This window comes from Dendrobates tinctorius, unplaced genomic scaffold (assembly GCF_039654945.1).
Source record: "Dendrobates tinctorius isolate UK_male_01 unplaced genomic scaffold, ASM3965494v1 ptg000404l, whole genome shotgun sequence".
Classification (NCBI taxonomy): Eukaryota; Metazoa; Chordata; class Amphibia; order Anura; family Dendrobatidae; genus Dendrobates; species Dendrobates tinctorius.
Genome location: NW_027362069.1, coordinates 1,082,672 through 1,106,827, shown reverse-complemented (window position 1 = coordinate 1,106,827; position 24,156 = coordinate 1,082,672). Strand labels below are relative to the sequence as shown.

The 24,156-nt window shown below is 42.7% G+C and overlaps 1 protein-coding gene and 1 long non-coding RNA gene across 3 annotated transcripts; both read left to right on the top strand.

The window, feature by feature from the left end:
- Window positions 1–10,582: 10,582 nt before the first annotated feature.
- On the top strand, window positions 10,583–13,765 carry LOC141076409 (uncharacterized). The gene is made up of 2 exons (XM_073563860.1): window positions 10,583–10,589; window positions 11,504–13,765. The coding sequence occupies exons 1-2, from the start codon at window positions 10,583–10,585 to the stop codon at window positions 12,748–12,750; spliced, it is 1,254 nt and encodes a 417-aa protein (XP_073419961.1). The 3' UTR covers window positions 12,751–13,765.
- Window positions 13,766–14,413: 648 nt separating this feature from the next.
- Window positions 14,414–18,969, top strand: LOC141076433 (uncharacterized). 2 transcript variants are annotated; one of them, XR_012227482.1, is made up of 3 exons: window positions 14,414–17,198; window positions 17,566–17,719; window positions 17,808–18,969. It is a non-coding gene; the product is annotated as an uncharacterized lncRNA (long non-coding RNA). The 2 variants fall into 2 exon arrangements; XR_012227481.1 differs by having other exon boundaries at window positions 14,414–17,719.
- The last annotated feature ends 5,187 nt before the right edge of the window (window positions 18,970–24,156 follow it).

Here is a 24,156-nt window from a genome sequence, read left to right as displayed (position 1 = left end):
CTTTCTCAGCAAAGTCACAGATTCCTCTCAGTCACCGGCTGTGGCTGCTTTATCGGTGGTGTAGTCCAGCCGCATCACAATCATGTGATCACCCTTTTGCCTCCCTACCACTATATTCTCCTCCACTAAAAACTGTTAAAGTGACTTTGGGCATTGAAAGCCCTTCTATAAAAATTACAGCCTTGAAGATGCACCTTCCTAAATTAGAAGACGCTGACCGTTACCTGCCCAGATTTGTAAACTATAAAGCCAAATGAAGCGTACGTAGAATGTGCTGACAAGATAGAAAATCACTTGAAGAAAAATCTTATGCTGGGCCTGTAAGAGAAAGTGGAGGGTAATGATGCTGTTGGCTTCCTAGATCCCTGAGATCTTATCGGATGAATCTTCTCTCCCTTCTGTGCTGCTGAATGTCTCATGGTCCCTACAAGACCAGGTCCAGTCTTTCTGGTCAAACTAACTTCAAGGAGGATTGTGATAATCTCCAGGACAAACATTCCACCAGTGCCATGATAGATCTCTAAGCTGTGCGTGGCTGATGGCTGTAATATGCACTGTTCAAAAAATAAAGGGAACACTTAAACAACAGAATATACCTCCAAGTAAATCAAACTTCTGTGAAATCAAACTGTCCACTTAGGAAGCAACACTGACTGACAATCAATTTCACATGCTGCTGTGCAAATGGAATAGACAACAGATGGAAATTATTGGCAATTATCAAGACACCCTCAATAAAGGAGTGGTCCTGCAGGTGGGGACCACAGACCACATCTCAGTGCCAATGCTTTCTGGCATGTGGCACAGGTAGTGCAGCTCATCCAGGATGGCACATCATGGCTCCAGCCCTGGTTTCATAGATTTACTAAAAGTCATGAATTCCATTATGTTTTCCTTCCTAAGAATTCAGATTACTGCACAATCTCTCCTGAAATGGGGGCGCTAATACTTTCTCTACTCTTCCGGTCAGGACTCATAGTGGCTCCAATGGTCCACCATAAATGAGGGCAGCTCCAGTTTAGTGTTCTCCCCTCGTTTGTTGTTGTCGGGGGTGTATGATCTTTTTTTACCGGTATGATAGTGTAATTGTGGTGGGATCGCCCTGCCTCAGTTATCTGAGTCTGTATCTCCGTGTTAGTCCTTAATGAAAGGTCTCCATTACCTCTTCCAAATGCCTAAGATCTAAATTCGTCACCCGTCAGCTCTGCTCTCTTATAAATAGTTCTATGTAAAAGTATATTTCTTGTTGAAACTTATGTGATAGAAAATATTGGCCTTTACGATAGTTTATATTGTCAAGAGCCACTGAGACCCATACTCTAATTACCCCGAAGAGGTTTTACCATTAGTTACTCATTTTTTTTACTTAACCCATTAACGTTCATGGACGTGCACAGTCCATCATGGCCGGGTGTAACTTCCCGCACCATGACGGACTGTGCACGTCATGCATTTGAACTGTCACTGAGTGTAAAACACGCAGTGACAGTTCAGTGCCGACAGCTGTCTGACAGCTGACAGGCATGGGATGAGGTGTGGGGACCCTTGCAGTTGGTCCCTGTACCCAGAGCGCTGTGATTGGTCAGTCAGTCTGACTGACCAAACACAGCAGCAATCAGGCAGGAGATGCCGAAATTTCAGCCTCTCCTGCCCAATCAGTGCAGGAGCTCAGCGCTGCGGTGGCTGAGCATACTGCAATGACAGCCAGGAGCGGCGTCCGCACCACCCCTGGCTGTTAAGTCCCTGACTGCTGCGATTGAGCGCAATCGCAGCGTTCGGGGGGGAGGCAGAGGGTCGGGGGCTCCTTCTGCCTCAGATTGGTGTCCCTGCGATGTAATCGGGGGGCCCGATCTGTGCCATGATGCCCCTGGGGGTTGTCATGACATTCACCAGGTCATCCAGCTACAGAAAGCCGCTGAGACCATGCTCACAGCTCACAGCACGGTCTCAGCCGCTTTCAGCGTAGGCCTAATACACTGCAATGCTGGAGCAATGTATTATACCATCAATCGAAAGTGAGAGTCCCATAAAGGGACGAGGGAAAAATTATATTAAATAATAAAAAAATCTCCCAATAAATTCACATTTTTATGTGAATAAAGTAAAAAAAAACAAATGTTTGGTATCGCCGCGTCCGTAAAAATCCCGCCTATAAAAGTGTCACCCTAGTTAACCCATTCTTTGAACGCCGTAAAAAAAAACATAAAAAAGCAAATTATACTTTCTCCAAGTGGTATCATCATACCGCTTGGAAAAAGTGGAATAACAGATGATCAAAAAGACGGATATAAATAACCATGGTACCGCTGAAAATGTCATCTTGCCCCGCAAAAAACGAGCCGCAATACAGAGCCATCAGCGAAAAAATAAAAAAGTTATAGCTCTCAGAATAAAGTGATGCAAAAATAATTATTTTTTTCTATAAAAGTTTTTATTGTGAAAAAAAAAAACGCCAAAACATAAAAAAAAGATATAAATCAGGTATCGCTGTAATCGTAGTGACCTGGAGAATAAAGCCGCCTTATCAATTTTACCGCACGCGGAACGGAGAAAAAAATAATTCCTGAATTTGTTTTTTGTTCATTCTGCCTCCACAAAAATCGGAATAGAAAGCGATCAAAAACCGTTTTGTGTCCGATCATGGTACCAATAAAAACGTCAGCTCGTCCTGCAAAAATCAAGCCCGCACATGACTCTGTCGGCCAAAATATGGAAAAATCATAGCTCTCAAAATACGGCGATGCAAAAACTTCTTACAAAAAATTCTTCCAAAAAAAGCGTCTTTTAGTGTGACAGAAGCTAAACGTGAAAAAGGATATAAATCTGGTATCGCTGTAATCGCACCGAACCGAAGAATAAAGCCGCCATGTCACTAACACCGCACGAGGAGCGGCGTAAAAAATAACACCAATTCTTCACCTTTTATGGATTTGTTCATTCTGCCTCCCAAAGATCGCAGTTAGGCGATCATAGTGGTTCCCCCCACATATGGGGTATCAGCGTACTCAGGACAAATTGCACAATAACTTTTGGGGTCCAATTTCTCCTGTTACCCTTGGGAAAATAAAAAATTGGTGGCAAACAGATAATTTTTGTGAAAAAAAATGATTTTTTTTAATTTTCCTGTGTCCATATATACCCTTGTAGTTTAGTAGTGAAGCGCAGCCGTGCTGCTTACCAGGCTAGCGTAGGGAGCTAATGCTCCCTCTGAGGTGATTACGATGCATGCGCAGCTATTTTGTTTAACTGGCTACCATGGCAGTCTGTGTGATTTGTCTGTGTACTTTTGATTCCATCACGCTTGACGCATGCGCAGTAGGTGAAGAGCTCTGCTGCTCTGTGACTATAGCGCCGTTTTCTTTGTTTATTGGTTGCCACGGCAACCCACTCTTTAGGGATGACGTACATCCTGCTCTGCACCAGCCGGCACGTGTGCATGGGGTTAGGCGCAGTACTGAGTGGCTGTTCTATGCGCCAATATTTTTGGGTACACACCCACCATGACTTATGCACCGCTATCATTGGCCATACACTTTTCAGGGCCATGGCTGTTACATCGCTCCCCACGCTAGCCTGGTAAGTAGCGCAGCTGCGCTTCATTACTAATCTTCAAGGGTATATATGGACACAGGTGACTTGGAACAGGTACCCCTGTCGAAGCCACTGAGGGTGGCGACACGCGTCGGGTCTCTGCTCTGCCTAATCTTACTCCACATGGGTCCCTTTACCAGATGAACACCACTCTGTGCTATTATACACAGATGGTGTCTTTCAGCTTTTACCAGTAACCTTTTGTGCACCGATATATCGCATCATTGGTGCCTAGCCACATGGGCCCATATGCTTTGCAACGTTCAAGCACTATTTATCGGTAGGCTGCCCATGCTATCGTGCTTATACCTTTTTGTATTCTGTGCGGTGTGGTTACAGGTGGCTGCCAGCATTGTGGCCCAGGTGGGCACTCATCAACTACACCGCAAGAAACGACCTGGAAACCATCTGCAGAGACTTTGAAGACTTAGGCAAGAAAGTGAAAGAACTGGGAGCGCAGGTGGTCTTCTCTTCCATCCTCCCAGTGGATGGCCATGGAACAAGGAGGTGGAATAAGATTCTGCAGGTGAACAACTGGCTACGTCGATGGTGCCGTCAGCAACGATTTGGATTTCTGGATCACGGAGTGAGGTACCTTTACGATGGACTACTTGCTAGAGATGGGGTGCACCTTACGAAGACTGGAAAACATGTATTTGGAAGTCGTCTTGCTACACTTGTAAGGAGAGCTTTAAACTAGAACAACATGGGAAGGGAAGCAAAAGACTAGAAAAAGCCATACACCTGACAAATGCTATTGAGAACTCTGCTATTAGAAGTGGAAAGGAAGAACAGGAAGAACAAAGACAAAAGAATCTAATTAATAAAAATATTGGAGAAAGAGAAACCAATCACAAACTAAAATGTTTCTATACTAATGCACAAAGCATGGGCAACAAACAAGGAGAATTGGAACTACTAACGCAGGAAAAGAAATATGATGTCATTGGAATCACTGAAACTTGGTGGGACAGTACACATGATTGGAATACAAGACTAGAAGGATACAACTTATTTGCAAGAAACAGACTTGATAAACGAGGAGGGGGTGTTGCATTGTATGTTAGAAACGCGTATATCTGCACAGAGATTGAAGCTTCAGAGACTAGGAGTTCTGTGGAAACTGTTTGGGTAAGAATACAAGGACAGAACAATGGAAAGGACACCATTGTAGGCATTTACTACAGGCCACCTGTGCAAGCTGAAGATATGGATGAACTCTTTATGCATCAAATGGCCAAGTTCTCCCAAAAATATGACATAGTTGTCATGGGAGATTTCAACTATCCAGACATTTGTTGGGAATCTCTCTCAGGCAAAACTAACAGGTCAAGGAAATTCTTATCCTCTCTTGCTGACAACTTTATCTTCCAAAAGGTAGGGGAGAAAACAAGGGGAACTGCTACCTTGGATCTAATCCTTCTAAACAGGGAGGAAATGGTTGAGGAGGTAAAAGTGGCTGGGACCCTAGGAGGTAGCGACCATGCTATTTTAGAATTTTGGATAACTAGAGGAGGAAGACCTGTGAAGACTCAAACGTCAAGGTTAGATTTCAGAAAGGCAGATTTTAAGGGATTCAGAAAGAGAATTGGAGGGATCCAATGGCTGGATATCCTTAAAGACAAAAATGTCCAGGAAGGATGGGAAATCTTGAAAAATGAAATTCTCAAAGCACAATTGTTAACAATTCCAAAAAGAGGGAAGAATAGGAAGCATTTAAGGAAGCCAGGATGGATGAACACAGAACTTAAGCACATGCTAAAAAGGAAGAAAAAAATGTTTATAAAATGGAAAGAGGGAGGCATATCTAAAGAAGAATATAATGCTGTCTGCAGAACCTGCAGGGCACAAATCAGATTAGCTAAAGCTGACAATGAATTGAGGCTTGCAAGAGATGTCAAAAGCAATAATAAAGGATTTTGGGGATATGTCAAAAGTAAAAGAAAAGTCAAAGATGCTATAGGATTTTTACAGGATGAAAATGATGAAATGGTAAGACAGGATGTTGAGAAGGCCGAACTTTTAAATTCCTATTTTGCATCTGTTTTCTCTCAGAAAGGAAATGTGACATCAACTGTTCTTCACTGTCCTATTAAGGGAATAGAAGAATCCAGGATATCTATAAACAGAAAGATAGTGAGGAAACACTTAGCTAACCTAAATGAATTCAAGTCTCCAGGTCCAGATGAATTACACCCCAGAGTACTGAAGGAGATAGCAGAAGAAATTTTTGAACCCCTCTCCATAATATTTGAAAATTCTTGGAGAACAGGAGAAGTCCCAGAAGACTGGAGAAGAGCAAATGTTGTTCCTATCTTCAAAAAGGGGAAGAAGGTGGACCCAGGCAACTATAGGCCGGTGAGTCTAACTTCTATACCAGGAAAGATCTTTGAACAAATTATTAAACAACATGTATGTCAGTACCTTGATAAGAATGAAGTGATTAAACAGAGTCAGCATGGGTTTGTAACTAATAAGTCATGTCAGACTAACTTAATTTCCTTCTATGACGGAATCACTGATTGGGTGGATCAAGGAAATGCTGTAGATATAGTATATCTTGACTTCAGCAAAGCATTTGACAAAGTATCTCATATAATCCTTATTGAAAAAATGACTAAGTATGGAATGGACAAGGCAACTGTTAGGTGGATTCATAACTGGCTTAGTGATCGGACCCAAAGAGTGGTCGTAAATGGCTGCACATCCAGTTGGAAGAATGTCTCAAGTGGGGTACCACAGGGCTCTGTCCTGGGCCCTTTATTGTTCAACATCTTTATCAACGATTTAGATGAAGGAATTGAGGGTAAACTGATTAAATTTGCTGATGACACAAAGCTAGGAGGGATAGCTAATACTAGAGAAGAGAGAGAGAGGATTCAAAAAGATATAAATAAACTGGAGAAGTGGGCAGCAACTAACAGAATGGTTTTTAACAGGGAAAAATGCAAAGTACTACATCTGGGCAATAAAAATGAAAAAAGCATATACAGAATGGGAGGAATAGGCCTAAGCAACAGCACATGTGAAAAAGACTTGGGTATACTAATAGATCACAAACTGAATATGAGTCAACAGTGTGATGCAGCAGCAAAAAAAGCAAATGCAATTCTAGGATGTATTAACAGAAGCATACAGTCTAGATCACGTGAAGTCATTATTTCCCTCTACTCCTCTTTGGTCAGACCTCAAAAAGACATCAACAAGCTGGAGCAAGTTCAGAAAAGAGCAACCAGAATGGTGACCGGTCTGCAAACCCTGTCTTATGAGGAAAGGTTGCAGGATTTGGGATTGTTTAGTTTGCAAAAGAGAAGACTGAGAGGAGACTTAATAGCTGTCTACAAATATCTCAAGGGCTGTCACATTGTATTAGGATCATCTTTATTCTCATTTGCACAAGGAAAGACTAGAAGCAATGGGATGAAACTGAATGGGAGGAGACACAGATTAGATATTAGAAAAAACTTTTTGACAGTTAGAGTGATCAATGAGTGGAACAAGCTGCCACGAGAAGTGATGAGTTCTCCTTCAATGGATGTCTTCAAACAGAGGCTGGACAGACATCTGACTGGGATGATTTAACGAATCCTGCTTTGAGCAGGGGGTTGGACCAGATGGCCCAGGAGGTCCCTTCCAACTCTACGATTCTATGATTCTATGATTCTATGATTCTATAACTATAATCTATGATGTTTCTATTTTGATTATAGGATGTATATATGAATAAGTCTTGTGTAGAGGTATTTTGTAGCTGGTATGCTGCTTATATGGCCATTAGGTCTGTATTCATATTCTATTGTTGTGGAGTTTGTTTTAGCTGGTTGGCCCTATTATGAGCCCCGTAATTATCGAGTTGTGTCACATGTGTGACCAGTTTTAATGTTTTTTGCATGTTTTTTTGTGTCCAAAAAACTTGAATATTTTGTACACTATTTGTCCTGTCTCTGGTGATCCCCTTGTATGGCCTGTTCCTTTCTTCTTTGTTTTTGAAGACCACACTTTAGGCGCATGGCAGAGCTCAGTAGGGAAGGAGCATCATTTGAGGTTTTGAATGTCAAATTGGCTGGAATCAAGATCGGACACCATGTCATGTTTGGAGAGCCCCTGATGTTCCTAAACAGTGGAAACCCCCCACAAGTGACATCATTTGGAAACTAGACCCCTTAAGGAACTTATCTAAATGTGTGGGGAGCACTTTGAACCCCCAAGGGCTTCACAGAGGTATATAACAGAGCTCACAGGTGACTTGGAACAGGTACCCCTGTTGAAGCCACTGAGGGTGGCGACACGCGTCGGGTCTCTGCTCTGCCTAATCCTTCTCCACATGGGTCCCTTTACCAGATGAACACCACTCTGTGCTATTATACACAGATGGTGTCTTTCAGCTTTTACCATTAACCTTTTGTGCACCGCTATATCGCATCATTGGTGCCTAGCCACATGGGCCCATATGCTTTGCAACGTTCAAGCACTATTTATCGGTAGGCTGCCCATGCTATCGTGCTTATACCTTTTTGTATTCTGTGTGGTGTGGTTACAGGTGACTGCCAGCATTGTGGCCCAGGTGGGCACTCATCAACTATAATCTATGATGTTTCCATTTTGATTATACATCGTATATATGAATAAGTCTTGTGTAGAGGTATTTTCTAGATGGTATGCTGCTTATATGGCCATTAGGTTTGTATTCATATTCTATTGTTGTGGAGTTTGTTTTAGCTGGTTGGCCCTATTATGAGCCCCGTAATTATCGAGTTGTGTCACATGTGTGACCAGTTTTAATGTTTTTTGCATGTTTTTTTGTGTCCAAAAAACTTGAATATTTTGTACACTATTTGTCCTGTCTCTGGTGATCCCCTTGTATGGCCTGTTCCTTTCTTCTTTGTTTTTGAAGACCACACTTTAGGCGCATGGCAGAGCTCAGTAGGGAAGGAGCATCATTTGAGGTTTTGAATGTCAAATTGGCTGGAATCAAGATCGGACACCATGTCACGTTTGGAGAGCCCCTGATGTTCCTAAACAGTGGAAACCCCCCACAAGTGACATCATTTTGGAAACTAGACCCCTTAAGGAACTTATCTAAATGTGTGGGGAGCACTTTGAACCCCCAAGGGCTTCACAGAGGTATATAACAGAGCTCACAGGTGACTTGGAACAGGTACCCCTGTTGAAGCCACTGAGGGTGGCGACACGCGTCGGGTCTCTGCTCTGCCTAATCCTTCTCCACATGGGTCCCTTTACCAGATGAACACCACTCTGTGCTATTATACACAGATGGTGTCTTTCAGCTTTTACCATTAACCTTTTGTGCACCGCTATATCGCATCATTGGTGCCTAGCCACATGTGCCCATATGCTTTGCAACGTTCAAGCACTATTTATCGGTAGGCTGCCCATGCTATCGTGCTTATATCTTTTTGTATTCTGTGTAGTGTGGTTACAGGTGACTGCCAGCATTGTGGCCCAGGTGGGCACTCATCAACTATAATCTATGATGTTTCCATTTTGATTATACATCGTATATATGAATAAGTCTTGTGTAGAGGTATTTTCTAGATGGTATGCTGCTTATATGGCCATTAGGTCTGTATTCATATTCTATTGTTGTGGAGTTTGTTTTAGCTGGTTGGCCCTGTTATGAGCCCCGTAATTATCGACAGTTTTAATGTTTTTTGCATTTTTTTTGTGTCCAATAAACCTCAATATTTTGTACACTATTTTTCCTGTCTCTGGTGATCCCCTTGTATGGCCTGTTCCTTTCTTCTTTGTTTTTCATGACTTAACCAGTACAGGCTTAGGTTGGCTCCCATTAGAATACTCTGTGGTGCCCCCGTAACAGTATTTGTGTAAAGATTGGGGTATTGGTGTACTCAGGAGAAATTGCACAACAAATTTTGTAGTTCATTTTCTCCTGAAACCCTTGACAAAATAAAAACATTGTCCAAAGAAAAATTTTGGTGAAAAAAAGTGAAATATTTTTTTTTTTCCTTCCACATTGCTTCAATTCTTGTGAAGCACCTAAAGGGTTAATAAACTTCTTGAATGTGGTTTTGAGCACCTTGAGGGGTGCAGTTTTTAGAATGGTGTCACTTTTGGGTTTTTTTGCCTTATAGGCCCCTCAAAGTGACTTCAAATGTGAGATGGTCCCTAAAGAAATGGTTTTGTAAATTTTGTTGGAAGAATAAGAAATCGCTGGTTAAATTTTAATCCTTATAACTTCCTAACAAAAAAAATTTTGCTTCCAAAATTGTGCTGATGTAAAGTAAGCATGTGGGAAATGTTATTTATTAACTATTTTGTGTGACATCACTCTTTGATTTAAGGGTATAAAAATAACAAACTTGAAAATTGCAAAATTTAAAAATTTTCACCATATTTCCGTTTTTTTCATAAATAAACACAAGTCATATTGAAGAAATGTTACCACTACCACGAAGTACAATATGTCACGAAAAAAACATTCTCAAAATCAGCGGGATCCGTTGAAGCGTTCCAGAGTTCTAAGCACATGAAGGGACAGTGGTCTGATTTCAAAATTAAGGCCTGGTCATTAACCTACAAAATGGATTGGTCCTTAAGGGGTTAAACAGACTGTTCAGCTTGATTATTTCAGAAGAAGTGTTATTGTCTTGCCCATCATCCATGAACTTCTTTAACCCCTCTCCATCTGGACTTACACACAGACCCCTAGGCTTGGGCCACGTTGATACTTGCTTTCCTGTAGTATGAGATAAGAGGAATAGTCGGGTAGTCTGGCCACAACCGGGAGGGCAGAGAAAATACAAAATGAGAAGATGCAAGAGTCGTCAGTAAACAGGCCAGGATCACAACAGGAAACCAATACACAAGGCGGGTGCTGAGTACCCAGGACTGAACCAGAGGAGAACAAGCCTGTATCTCGCAGCTTCCAACAATATGCTCCGAACTTTAGGAGGGTGAAGTAGGGAGCAGATTACTCCAGCTGGACAGCGTACACACCCTAACTGCCAGAATGGATGGTACCACAAGTCGTAGGCGCCTTAATCTTAGTGGCTGGACAGAGCCTGCACCACCCAGAGCTTCAGGTTCTGATGTCTCCTCCACTACCAGCGCCACCTGCAGACTGAATAAGCAGATATCATAGGAGCAGCTCCCAGAGAAGATGGGACACAGAATTTGTAGAAGCCCTAATATGTCAAAATGTCAGAAGAACCGAGCATTAGAAATCCCCATAAAGTGACTCCATTTTGGACAGTATAACCCTCAGTGAATTAATCTATACAAGTAGTCACAATTTTGACTCCACAGCCAATTTCCAGTAATTAGCGCACAGTGGATGTTGGAGAGTAAAAATTCAAAATATACCATTTATCACCCAACACAGTGCCCAGATTGTGCTCCAGGAGACACACATCGTAAATTAAGAGTGTTCTTCTTTCTATACTATTGCCAAATACATGGATGCTAAATGTGGTTTGGGCACACTGCAAGACTCAGCAGCGAGGGGGAAATTTGACTTTGGGAGAGCGGATATTGCTGAATTGGTTTATGGAAGCCATGTTCCTTTTCAAGAACCTTTGAGCCACTAATAGTGTGGGAACCTCCTATTTTTCCATTGACTGATGATGGATCTGAGTGGGGACTTGTTTTTTGTGAGATGAGTAGAACTTTTTATTGATATTTTTGTCTAAATAACATTGGTGACTCTTTATTCGATATTTGGGAGGCAGAATGAACAAACAGTTGAACACCACACACTACTGGTTCATATTATGAGGCTTTCTATTAGACTGTGATACTGTCATTCTGGTGAATAATTCAAATTTTTTACATAAACTGTCATTAAAAATTGGCAAGTTAAGTAGAAATGTTCAAAAATATTAAGTTTGAGGATATTTAATTGAAAAATAATAATTGGTTTTATTCTTAGCAGATGACTGTACCAGAAGATCAGAGGGAACGCTGACATCTTCAATTTTTAAATCAGATGATCTTGACATCACACAGGATACAATTGAAGTGATTGCTATTACTCCAGATATACCATCATCCATTCACAGCAAAGATCTGTCATCTGATCCTTTGAAACAGGTCCCATCTTCTGATTCATTACTGACTACTAAGGAAAATCAAAATCACAAAATAAGCATTAAAAAACAAACTGCTCCTAAATCAAAGAAGCGGTTTTCACGTTCGGAATATGGAAATAGCTTTCCCCTTGAAAAGTCTTTTCTTAAACATCAAACAATTCAAACAGCAGAGAGCAGATTTTCTTGTTCTAAGTGTGGGAAATGTTTTAACCAGAAATCAGATTTTGTTATACACCAGAGAACCCACACAAGGGAGAAGCCTTTTTCCTGTTCAGAATGTGGGAAATGTTTTAACCAGAAATCAGATTTGGTTAATCACCAGAGAACCCACACAGGGGAGAAGCCTTTTTCCTGTTCAGAATGTGGGAAATGTTTTAACTGGAAAAGGAATCTTGTTATACACCACAGAACCCACACAGGGGAGAAGCCTTTTTCTTGCTCCAAATGTGGGAAATGTTTTACCTTGAAAGCGCATCTTGATCACCACCAGAGAACCCACACAGGGGAGAAGCCTTTTTCCTGTTCAAAATGTGGGAAATGTTTTAACTGGAAACAGCGTCTTGATAGACACCAGAGAACCCACACAGGGGAGAAGCCTTTTTCATGTTCAGAATGTGGGAAATGTTTTAGACACAAAAGGAATCTTGTTATACACCAGAGAACCCACACAGGGGCACAGGGGAGACCCCTTTTTCATGTTCAGAATGTGGAAAATGTTTTAACTGGAAGCAGGATCTTGATAGACACCATAGAACCCATACAGGGGAGAAGCCTTTTTCATGTTCAGAATGTGGGAAATGTTTTACCCGGAAAGCGCATTTTGAGCACCACCATAGAACTCACACAGGGGAGAAGCCTTTTTCCTGTTCAGAATGTGGAAAATGTTTTAACTGGAAAAGTAATCTTGTTATGCACCACAGAACTCACACAGGGGAGAAGCCTTTTTCATGTTCAGAATGTAGGAAATGTTTTACCCGGAAAGCGCATCTTGATCGCCACCAGAGAACCCACACAGGAGAGAAGCCTTTTTCATGTTCTTAATGTGGAAAATATTTTAAATGGAAATGGTATTTTCTTAACTCCTTTCTGACATTTGACGTACTATCCCGTCAACGTGAGCCGGGCCCATATGACCGTGGATGGGATAGTACATTATCGCGATCACCTGCGCTCACGGGGGGAGTGCAGCTGATCGTGACTGGATGTCAGCTGATTATCACATCTGACACCCGGCACTATGTGCCAGGAGTGGTCATGGACCACCCCGGCACATTAACCCCTGGCACACTGCGATCAAACATGATCGCAGTGTACCGGGGGCATAGGGAAGAATCCCTGCGTGCTTCCCTGAGCCCTTTGGAACAATGAGATGTGCTCGTTCCTGCAGGCCCCCAGATCCAAAATGGCCGCGGGGGCCTTCGGGGTCCTGCAGGGAGGTGGCTTTCTAAGTGCCTGCTGAGAGCAGGCGCTGAGAAAGCCTCCTGCAGTGCCTGTCAGATCGCTGATCTGACAAAGTGCACTGCAAAGTGTCAGATCAGCGATCTGACACTATACAGTGATGTCCCACACTGGGAAAATATAATAATGTAAAAAAAAAAAACTTAAAAATAATTTTTTAAAAATTCCTAAAAAAAAGAAAAGAAAAAATATTCCCTAATTCTTTTTTTGGTAAATAAAAAAAACAATAAAAGTACACATATTTAGTATCGCCTTGTCCGTAACGACCCGCCCTATATAAAACTGTCCCACTAGTTAACCCCTTTAGTGAACCCCTTCCAAAAAAAAAAAAACAAGGCAAAAAAGATACTTAATCATCATACGGCCGATCAAAAAGTGCAATAACACGCGATCAAAAAGATGGATATAATTAAGCATGGTACCACTGAAAGCGTCATCTTGTCCCGCAAAAAATGAGCTGCCATACAGGGTCATCAGCGAAAAAATAAAAAAGTTGTAGCTCGCAGAATAAAGCGATGCAAAATTTTTTTTAAATAAAATGGTTTTTATTGTACAAAAGCGCCAAAACATAAAAAATAAAGGAGGTATCGCTGTAATCGTACTGACCCGAAGAATAAAACTACCACACAGAACGGTATAAACGCACCGCCCCCCAAAAGAAATTCATGAAATGCTGGTTTTTGTTCACTCTGTGTCCCAAAAATCGGAATAAAGAGCGATAAAAAAATGTCACGTGCCCAAAAATGGTACCAATAAAAAAGTCAACTCATCCTGTTATGGAAATTTGGTTAGGATAAATCTATCCCTGTGTGTGCTGCGGCCGTTCCCAATTAGGCTAATTTCACACTAGCGTTTATTCCACGCAGCGCACGGCGCCGCTAAGCCCCGCCCCCTGCCGGCTCCCTGCCCGCCCCATCCGGTCATCGCCGCCTACTAGCGCACATGGACGCTTGCGATCTGCGCACCCTATCTTTAGCATAGGGTGCGCAGATCGTGCGCTGGCCGTACGCTAGTAGGATTTTGGCGTGCGCTGCGCACTTTTGAAGGTGCGCCCGTGCGCGCTGAATGCAGCATGTTGCATTTCGGTGCGCACGGCGCACCTTCAAAAGTGCGCAGCGCACGACAAAATCCTAGCGCATGGCCAGCGCACGATCTGCGCACCATATGCTAAAGATAGGGTGCACAGATCTCAAGCGTCCATGTGCGATAGTAGTCGGCGATGACCGGATGGGGCGGGCAGGGGGCGGGGCTTAGCGGCGCCGTGCGCTGCGTCAAATAAACGCTAGTGTGAAACTAGCCTTAGACTGAGAATTTTTGAGCGCTCAAGAATCAAGAATGAGACTGTAAACCAAAGTGACAGAATAACATTCCATCAATACTCATGGTTTATTGTACATACATGGTTTTATAATTGCATATAGAAGGGGGTGGTTAGTTGATTCCCATATTGTCAAGCTTCAATGTTATTGGCTGTTTGAGTATATGGAGGATTCTGGTCAAGGCATAACAAAATGGCTGATTTAGCAATTTATGAGTAGCTGTCGCCTTTTCCTGCTAATCAGCAAAAATCGAGACATCAGCTTGGGCCATCTGGTGTTGGTTCCTATTTTTTAGAGTCTGGAATGTACCAAGGAGCTGTCTGGTTTGCACTTGTCTGGTTTATGGGGTTATTAGGTCATTCTAATCAATTGATTATAGTATATATCAGATATGAGTATATAGGAGTATACATGCAAGTGAGATCTACATGAAATACATATATATACATATTTTTTGAGGGACTGTGATGGAAATATATAAGACCTCACATTACTCTGTGGGTCGAAATATGGAAAAATTATAGCTCTCAAAATATGGTGATGCAAAAACTATTTTACAATAAAAAGTGTCTTTTAGCATGTGACAGCTGCCAAACATGAAAACCCGCTATATAATAGTAAATCAAATCCCCCTTTATCACCCACTTACTTAGGGGAAAAATAATAACATTAAAAAAGTATTTATTTCTATTTTTCCATTAGGGTTAGGGGTGTGTTGGGGTTAGGGTTCGAGTTAGAATTGGGGGGGTTTCCACTGTTTGGGCACATCAGGGGCTCTCTAAACACAACATGGCATCTGATCTCCATTCCAGCCAATTCTGTGCTGAAAAAGTCAAACGGTGCTCTTTCCGAGCTCTTCCATGCACTCAAACAGTGCTTTTACCCCACATATGGGGTATCAGCCTACTCAGGACAAATTGCACACCTTTTGGGTCCAATTTCTCCTGTTACCCTTGGGAAAATAAAAAATTGGGGGCAAAAATATCATTTTTGTGAAAAATATTTTTTAATTTTTTTTATAAACTTCTGTGAAGCACTTGGGGGTTCAAAGTGCTCACCACACATCTAGATAAGTTCCTTGGGGAGTTTAGTTTCCAAAATGGGGTCACTTGTGGGGAGTTTCCACTGTTTAGGTACATCAGGGGCTCTCCAAATGTGACATGGCGTCTGATCTCAATTCTAGACAATTTTGTGTTGAAAAAGTCAAACGGCGCTCCTTCCCTTCCGAGCTCGGCCATGCACCCAAGCAGTGGTTTACCCTCACATATGGGGTATAGCGTACTGAGGACAAAATGCACAATACTGTACCTTTTGCAGTCCAATTTCTCCTGTTACCCTTGGTAAAATAAAAATTGGATCGTAAATATTTTTTTTCTCTAAAAAAGTTAAATGTTCATTTTTTTTTTAAACATTCAAAAAATTCCTGTGAAGCACCTGAAGAGTTAACAAACTTCTTGAATGTGGTTTTGAGTACTGTCAGGGGTGCAGTTTTTAGAATGATGTCACTTTTGGGTGTTTTCAGTCATACTGACCGCTCAAAGTGGCTTCAAATGTGATGTGGTCCCTAAAAAAATGATGTCATGAGAAATCGCTGGTCAACTTTTAACCCTTATAACTTCCTAGCAAAAAAAATTTTTGGTTCCAAAATTATGCTGATGTAAAGTAAACATGTGGGAAATGTTACTTATTAAGTTTTTTGTGTGCCGTATCTCTGTGATTTAAGGGCATAAAAATTCAAAGTTGGAAAATTGCAAAATTTTCGCCAAATTAACACTCTAGAGAAATCTGTATTCATATTATTATTTTTTTATGATGTGTATTACATTAGAATATCTGCCATTCAGTTATCATAATTAGTTTGCATGTGTACTGGCCCTACTTGTATCATTTAACCTAGACTGATGATACTACAAGTGTTCCTGAAGCCTGAAATTGCCATCTGTTATCTCTCTGGATTTCTCCGGATGGTAGGCCTGGGCATTCAATCAGGATCCCCAGATGTTATCAAATTTCCAACCAAATATTGTTTTGCTTATTTATTATCTGTCGGTGGTTGAGCGTCTAGCCAATGTTCTGCAATAAGTTTGCTAGCTTGATACAATGCTCGTGAAATAGAGATATCAATTGTGGATTCAAAACTTCCGTAATCAGCCTCACATCTGTTTCCTATTTTAATGTAGCAGTCAGGATGGTCTCCCATGTGAGAGTGTAAGGCCGGGGTCACACTAGAGAGGAATACGGCCGAGTGAGAGGCATTAAAAGCACGCATTAGACACGGACCAATGATTCTCTATGGGTTTGCTCCCAACAGCCGTATATTTCTCGTCCGTATTCTACGGTCCGTGCCAATCGCAGCATGCTGCGTTTGTCAGCGTACTACACCCGTAGTACACCAATGCAAGTCTATGGGTGCACAAAAAATACGGATTACACACGGACCACACATGTGACTTGCGAGAAATACGCAGGTATTTTGGCTGGTGACAGGAAATGGGCCAATCCATCATCAAGAAGCCTAGACATGCAAATGAGCTCAAAAAGCGGTCCAGACATCCAGGAAGTACATCTCCACGGAGTACAGCAGCGTCATGGCGCCATATTTCCTAAATGTGGAGATGCTTATTGTATTAGTGCAGGAGCGGCCAGAACTCTGGGACCAACGTGATGCCCATTATGCCAACCGGGCAAGAAAGGAGGCGCATATGTCGCCAGATGTTCCATGATTTTGGTGATCAGCCACATGAGGAGCAGCAGAAACTGAGTAAGTACAACCCAAAAACTCATTAAAATTACCTCACATCAAAAAATGCATATAGCATCAGCCCCCCCTTCCTGTGCATGTACTTTTTGCCTCATGAGGCGGGTAGATTTGGATGTGACACGTGGTTTCACACTGCCATAATTTGGCCCAAACCACAAGCTCCTCATCCTCCTAGCCAACCAAGTTATTAAGTGTAGTTACTTGATACCTGAACTATTGTGACCCTGTGTATCTGGCCTGGATGCCCCATTTATATATGCCACCCTGGGTAGAAAACACACCCTAGAAGGCCACTTGCCTAGGCTACTGGTAGCAAATGTGACCTAGCAAATATGATAAATTGAGAATTTTTGCTGTCACATTGCAGTGGAAGATGTGATGAGACGCTGGCGCAGCATCCGCGATTAGTACTGGCGGGAAAGTCAGCAGCGGTCCAGGAGTGGTGATGCGGGCCACATAAAGCGCAAATATATTTATTATGACCGGCTCTCCTTCCTCGCCCCTATTCTGGATCTGAGACCGTAAGTAGATACCTCACACCACATTACGCAGATAATTTACAGGGCCAAAAATATTGATTTATTTTTGGCTCGTTCTATTTCATAACAGAACTCACTCCAACCTTACGGAGAGAGGAACTGGCTCAGATACAGAGCCCATCATTGATCCAGGGTCTGCAGGGGATGAGGTGGCTGGCCCATCTTCTCCCCCTACAAGAAGCATGGGTGAAGAATCCAGTCAGAAAAACCCAGTGGCTGCACCACAAACCCCACCATCAGGACCGTCTGCTGCTGCACCATCAGCCATACTGGAGGAGCAGGGCAACATGAGCAGCAGCCCAACTGGCCAGATCCGGAGCTCCCGACAGCCTGCTGGACCATCCCGGCGAGGAAGAAGAAGGCGGCATATCCCTGCCCAAGATACCCGTACAAATGTGGATACTGGGGTCCTCAACTATTTGGCTAGAGCCAATAATGATGATGGCAAGGAGGCATACTCGCGCAGCCTGGCCCTTTATCTTCGTGCCCTTTCCCTTGAGGTGAGGCTCAGTATTCGAGGATGTTTTCAGATCCTGCTTGATGCTTGCACACACCCCAATACCCCATATGAATTATTTGAATATCTGGAGAGGTGACAGCTTTCACCCAGAAATCTAATGCGCCTTAGACACCCCACACACATGCTTGCTCAAGCAGGATCTGAGGATCCTCAAATACGTGGGCCTACACCTCACCGCCTTCCTCCCCCAACCTTACCAACAGCAGCCACATATTATGTCTAGCTATAGCCAACCCCACCAATATGGCCACTTGTTCCCACCCAGTGTTGGAGGCTGGTCCCAACCTGGTTGGGGACGACATGGCTATATTGGTGGGTATGAGACACGGGCCTACCCGACCCAACAAGATGCCCCTGGTCAGTCTCACTCTGGCCAGTACCAAGCCCAATCCCAGGAGGCAGTACAATACCCACATCATGGGCAACAGTATGCCCCCACACAGGGCGATGTTGGGCAAAGTAGCCAGCAGCAACCACAGGCTGGTCTTCCGCCTTCTCCTTCCCCAAATTACCAAAATTTATAATTTAGCCATTTTGGTATGGCATTATGTTGTTTTTTTGTTTTTCTATGTATGAAAAAATGTTTGTGTAAAAATGTTTACATCTGCAAAAAGGCCAATTTGCCACATTGCCACAGTTCACATATGGCAATAATATGTTTTGCTTTAAAAAAGGAACAAAAAAAAGGGTCAAGTAAACATTTGTCTGCTACATTTTACGTCTCTGTCTCAATTCTAAAAAACAGTGTCAGCAAACTAACATACGCTTACCAATGCAATTAAACAGTCATAGAATCAGAAGGGGTAGAAATATATATATTTAGACATACATAAACCACAAAATTATAACATAGACACAGCATGCTCTTGCCAAGACGTTTCCCCCTCAGGTGACATAAAGTAATTTGTGAAAATATCACGAACTTTGAGGCCAGAGAGCGGTCTACGTTGAGGTTGATAGGTGGTCTCGCCCTACGCACATTGTCCAACCCACGCACAACACCAGCAGAGGAGGAACAATCATGTATCCTGGTGAAGTTATGAAGAACCACACAGGCTTTAACTACTTCATTAACATTTTGTTCACTCAGCTGAATGGCAGACTGGAGTACCCACCATTTTGCACAAAGAATGCCAAAGGAACACTCCACCAGTCGCCGAGCACATGATAGGCGCAAGTTAAAAATTCTGCGCCTGTGGTCAAGGTTGCGCCGGGGATATGGCCTCATGACATTGCGCGTTAACTGAAACGCCTCATCTGCCACAAGGACATAAGGGACACATTCTTGAGTGGAGCCAGGTAGCTGGCGTGGTGGTGGTAGATCCAACTGGTTGGTGCATAGCCGCCGAGCCATAATGGAAGTATTGAAGACTTTAGAGTCTCCCGCCCTTCCATAGGTCACAATGTCAACAATTATAAACTCGTATTGAGGGTCGGCCAGAGCCAACAATACAACAGAAAAGTATTGTTTATAATTGAAGAATTGGGAGCCAGAGTTCGGCGGCTTACGCACCCGGATATGTTTGCCATCAAGGGCCCCAATACAATTAGGAAACTGGCATTCCTCCTCAAAGTCCCTTGATATCCTCAACCAGTCTTCCATCCTGGGCTCGGGCATGATGAGTTGATGTAGTCTTGACCATATTTCACTACATATCGACCTGACTATGCCTGAAATGGTAGATCTTCCAATCAGAAACTCATGGTGGAGGGCGGCATAAGACAGGCCAGTGGACAGGAAGCTGAAGAACAACAGAAAAGGAACATTTTAGAATGCACAAATTAACCAAAAAACAGGTACATACCTACAAAACTTGTTATGATTTCACATCTACTAACACACATATTTTGTCGCACAATGACTAAGTGAGATTCAGTACATATTACACATAACATTCTGGTCTGTAAGTTTCAACATATCTGGAATAAGATGAGGGCATTAAAATTAGTCCATGAAGCAATAAATACATACTTTGGGCAACACATCATCAACATAGAGAATGTGGTTGTGTAGTACATACCGTAATGTGAGTAGAAGTTGCTCCTCTGCAGATATAGCTTTGCGCATCCTTGTGTCCTGAAAGGTTATACCAGGGCGCACTGTCTCCAAGAGTCGATCAAATGTTGCAAGGTTCATGCGGCAGTATTGTTAGAATTTAGCCGGATGCTCCCGCAGAGAAGAATAGAGGCGGTGAAAATGACCTCTTGTGAGTCGTTGCCTCAAAAGTGGATGTACCCACATGCGTCTCCTCCTCCGCGGATCCACTATCACTGGGTATGGCTGACCAAAGCGGCGTGACAAAAGCCAGTTGAAGAGAACCTGCTCAGTTGTGTTGAAAGTCAGACTGTTTGCTATGTTGCACAAAGAACACCAACACACTTCGTGAAAGCAAGCTCACAAATGGACAGAATGGAGGCAGCCACCTGTTCCTGAGGCAAAAAATAGGGTGCTGGCTAATGATTTAAATAGTTAGCAGGCCTCAAAACCGTTAAATGTCCATTTTGCAAGCCTGCGAGAAAATCTCGCAATACGGATGCCATACGGATTGCATACGGATGCTGACATGCGCAAAATACGCGACCACACCTTGCTTACGGATAACATACGGAGCACTATTTAGGGGTCATTCATCCGTATTACGCCTGTAAACTATGGACCGTATTTTGCGTCGGTTAGTGTGACCCCGGCCTAAGAGTTGCTGAAAAATGTTTATAATTAAGCCGGCCATGTATTTTGCTGCCACTATTGAGTCCAGTAAATATTTTTTCCGTATATCCGGTGCTGCAGTGCTAAGCTGAGTTAGATATGCATGCCTAAGTAGTAGGTATCGAAAGAAGAGGCCGTGAGGCAATCCAAACTCTTGTAATAGTTTGTTAAAGCTTTTTAGCATTCCATTTTCTACTAACCGATCTAAAGTCTGAATTCCCCTTGATTCCCAACCTCCGAAACCAGTCAACTTGTCAACTCCACCAGTCACTGATTTTGCCTTAATGGGGTAACATGAGAGTATTCCCTTATCCCCAACAGTCTCTTCCCCTGTCTCACACCTTGTACATCATTGCTAAGGTCGGTCTTTATATCTGTGTACTTAGTGCCCACCTACAGCACATATATGAGTGACATCCATTTTTGTTCTTGAAGGACATGACTACCATTCTTGCCCATACGCTCTCTTTTTCCCCACCCATGAAAATGTTGAATCTGTAAAGCTATAAAATCGATCCATGGATTTAGAATCTCCAAACCTCCCCCAGTTTTGTCCCTTTGAAGTGATGCCAGTTTTATGCTTGCATTTTGCTTGCACCTTATCGGTTCCCTGAACAATGACTAAACATTTTGGAGTATGGGAGGAGAGATTCAACATGGAGAATTGGGAAGCAAATATAAGAATTGTGGCCTGAAAATCACTTTAATGAGATTCCCCCCCCCCCGACCTATTACAGACAGGCAATTTACACCTCACATTTATTTTGGATCTAAGTCTCTCAAGTAAGAGGTTAATGTTTAATGCTGTATAGTCTGTAATGTTAGACCCGACCACCACACTGGGACATTTAATCTGTTCCACCACTTGTGTCCGAGCTGGTGCAATTGTTACCATATGTGGGAGAGGGTCAGTGTTAATATAGATGACTTATCCCAATTGATGTTTATTCCTGAAATCGGACCAAACTCCTTTGTATCTGTCATTATTGGGCCAGCAGATGACTTTATATCGCCCACATACAGCAGCGGCATCGGCACACAGACTCTCCTTGTCTATGATGTTATTATACATAAAACCAATGAAGTCCTTGGAATCTCTCAGATTACATGTCAGAGGCTCATTGCTAATGCAAATAGGGGAGATGAGAGCAGGCGCCCCTGTCGTGTACCCCTGCCCAACTCACATGGCCCCGACAATCAGCCATTTACTCTCAATCTAGCGGACGCTGACCCATAGAGAACATTGATCCAATTTATAAACTTATGGCCAAATCCCATTTTGCCCATTACTTTCCATAAATAATTCCACTCGACGCGCTCGGAAGCTTTCATAGCGTCATGGACGTTATTGGTCTATTTCCAGCCTCGTTATTACTCATCTGTATAGTAAGATATCACCGTGTAATGCTGATGCCGTAAATCTGTTTGGCATAAATCCTGTTTGTCATCATGGATCTATTCCACTATCATTTTATTTACCTATTGGCGAGTAGTTTGGCTAATATTGTATTATCTGCAGGGAGTCTGGAGATTCAGGGTTTTCTCCCGGACAATAATTGCTTCATTCTTAGATGTGGGCAATATTCCTACTGATGCGGCTCCTCAAAACCCCCAATAATTCTGATACCAAGATCCCCCCCATATTCTCTATAGGATTCTCCTGGGAAACCATCGGCCCCATGGCTTCATATTGGAGTTTACTCACTGCCTCCTCCAACTCCTTCACTGTTCATGGCCCGTACAAGAGCAAACTAGGATCTACTGACAGTTCAAGGAGCGAAGAGCAAGGTAGAATCTACGGACAGTTCAGGGAGAGAAGACCAAACTAAGATCTACAGACAGTTCAGGGAGAGAAGACCAAACTAGGATCTACGGACAGATCAGCGAGTGTTATACTGTGTAAGTACATGGATATATCATCCTCCTGCGCTGTGGAGTTAGACACCCGTCTATTCCTGTATAGTATGTACTTACTGTGGACAAGATATCTGAGGGGTCCTTACACGCAAGGCTCAGCTCTATACACATGTAGTATTTAGTGTGTTATAGAGGCCTGATCCATAGGCCACAAAAAGTCTTCTGTTATTAACGTCATACAGTAAGGAACCTGACTTTAGTTTCAATAAATTTTTATTTAGAAACTTATTAAACCAAGTCCAAGTTATCAACTCCCATGCAAAGGAGGGTAAACTAACATTTTAACATACATTCCAAAAACTTCAAATAAGATAAGGGGAGACTGGACATAGACAGGGGTAGGGAAAGGCACAAAGAATTAAATTATACGATATTCAATAATCTACAATGGTGTCATCAATAACCAATCCAGGGCGTTTAAAGCGGTTATGCAACTCACTATTGTAGGATCATATATGAATCCCGTCCCAGGCCGTGACCAGTTCTCAGTTGGCTATGGAGAGAGCCTTAGTGCCTGATCCAGTCGAGTATCTGAGTGAAGCTCCATCCAGGGATGCCAAACCCTGAAGAAAAAATCCCACGTGTCAGTTCTAGTTGCTTCTATTCTTTCATATAACATAATGTCGTTCATCTTCTCTTTCCCCAGAGATATTGACAGTGAGGGCGACTTCCACTTTACCGCAATGTGGATTTTAGTGGCCATACATAAGTAGTTTACTAGCTTCTGAAATCTTTTTGGAAGCCGGGAAGGCCTGGTTCCCAGTAAAAGTGTAGAAGGTTCCAGATCAGCCGGTCCACCATACATCTGTGCTATCAGACGCTTCACCTTCTCCCAAAGCCCAGAAACCACCATACAAGACCACCAAATATGTTTCATGTCACCAGATATTCCACAGCCCCTAAAGCAGTCTTCCGAGACATTAGGAAAAATGCTGTGAATTTTTTCCAGTACATAATAGACTCTGTGCAATAGTTTTAAGGAGGTCTCCACAAGAGAAGTCTGGTGACTACCTTTCGATAGGGTGTCACAGCTACGATACCATTCATCAATTGACTGTTCAAACCCCGAATCCTCCTCCCACTGTAACATATACTTCAATTTTTTATCATCTTGTGGAGAATTTATAGCATAGTAGATCAATGAGATCGTTCCCCTGCCCAAAGGGTCATTTACACATTAATTTTCAAAACTCCTTGCCCTGAGAGTAGTACCGCTCGGGAGGATCTGCTTTGCAAAGTGGAAGATCTGGTTTAATCACATTCCCTCCCTAACTG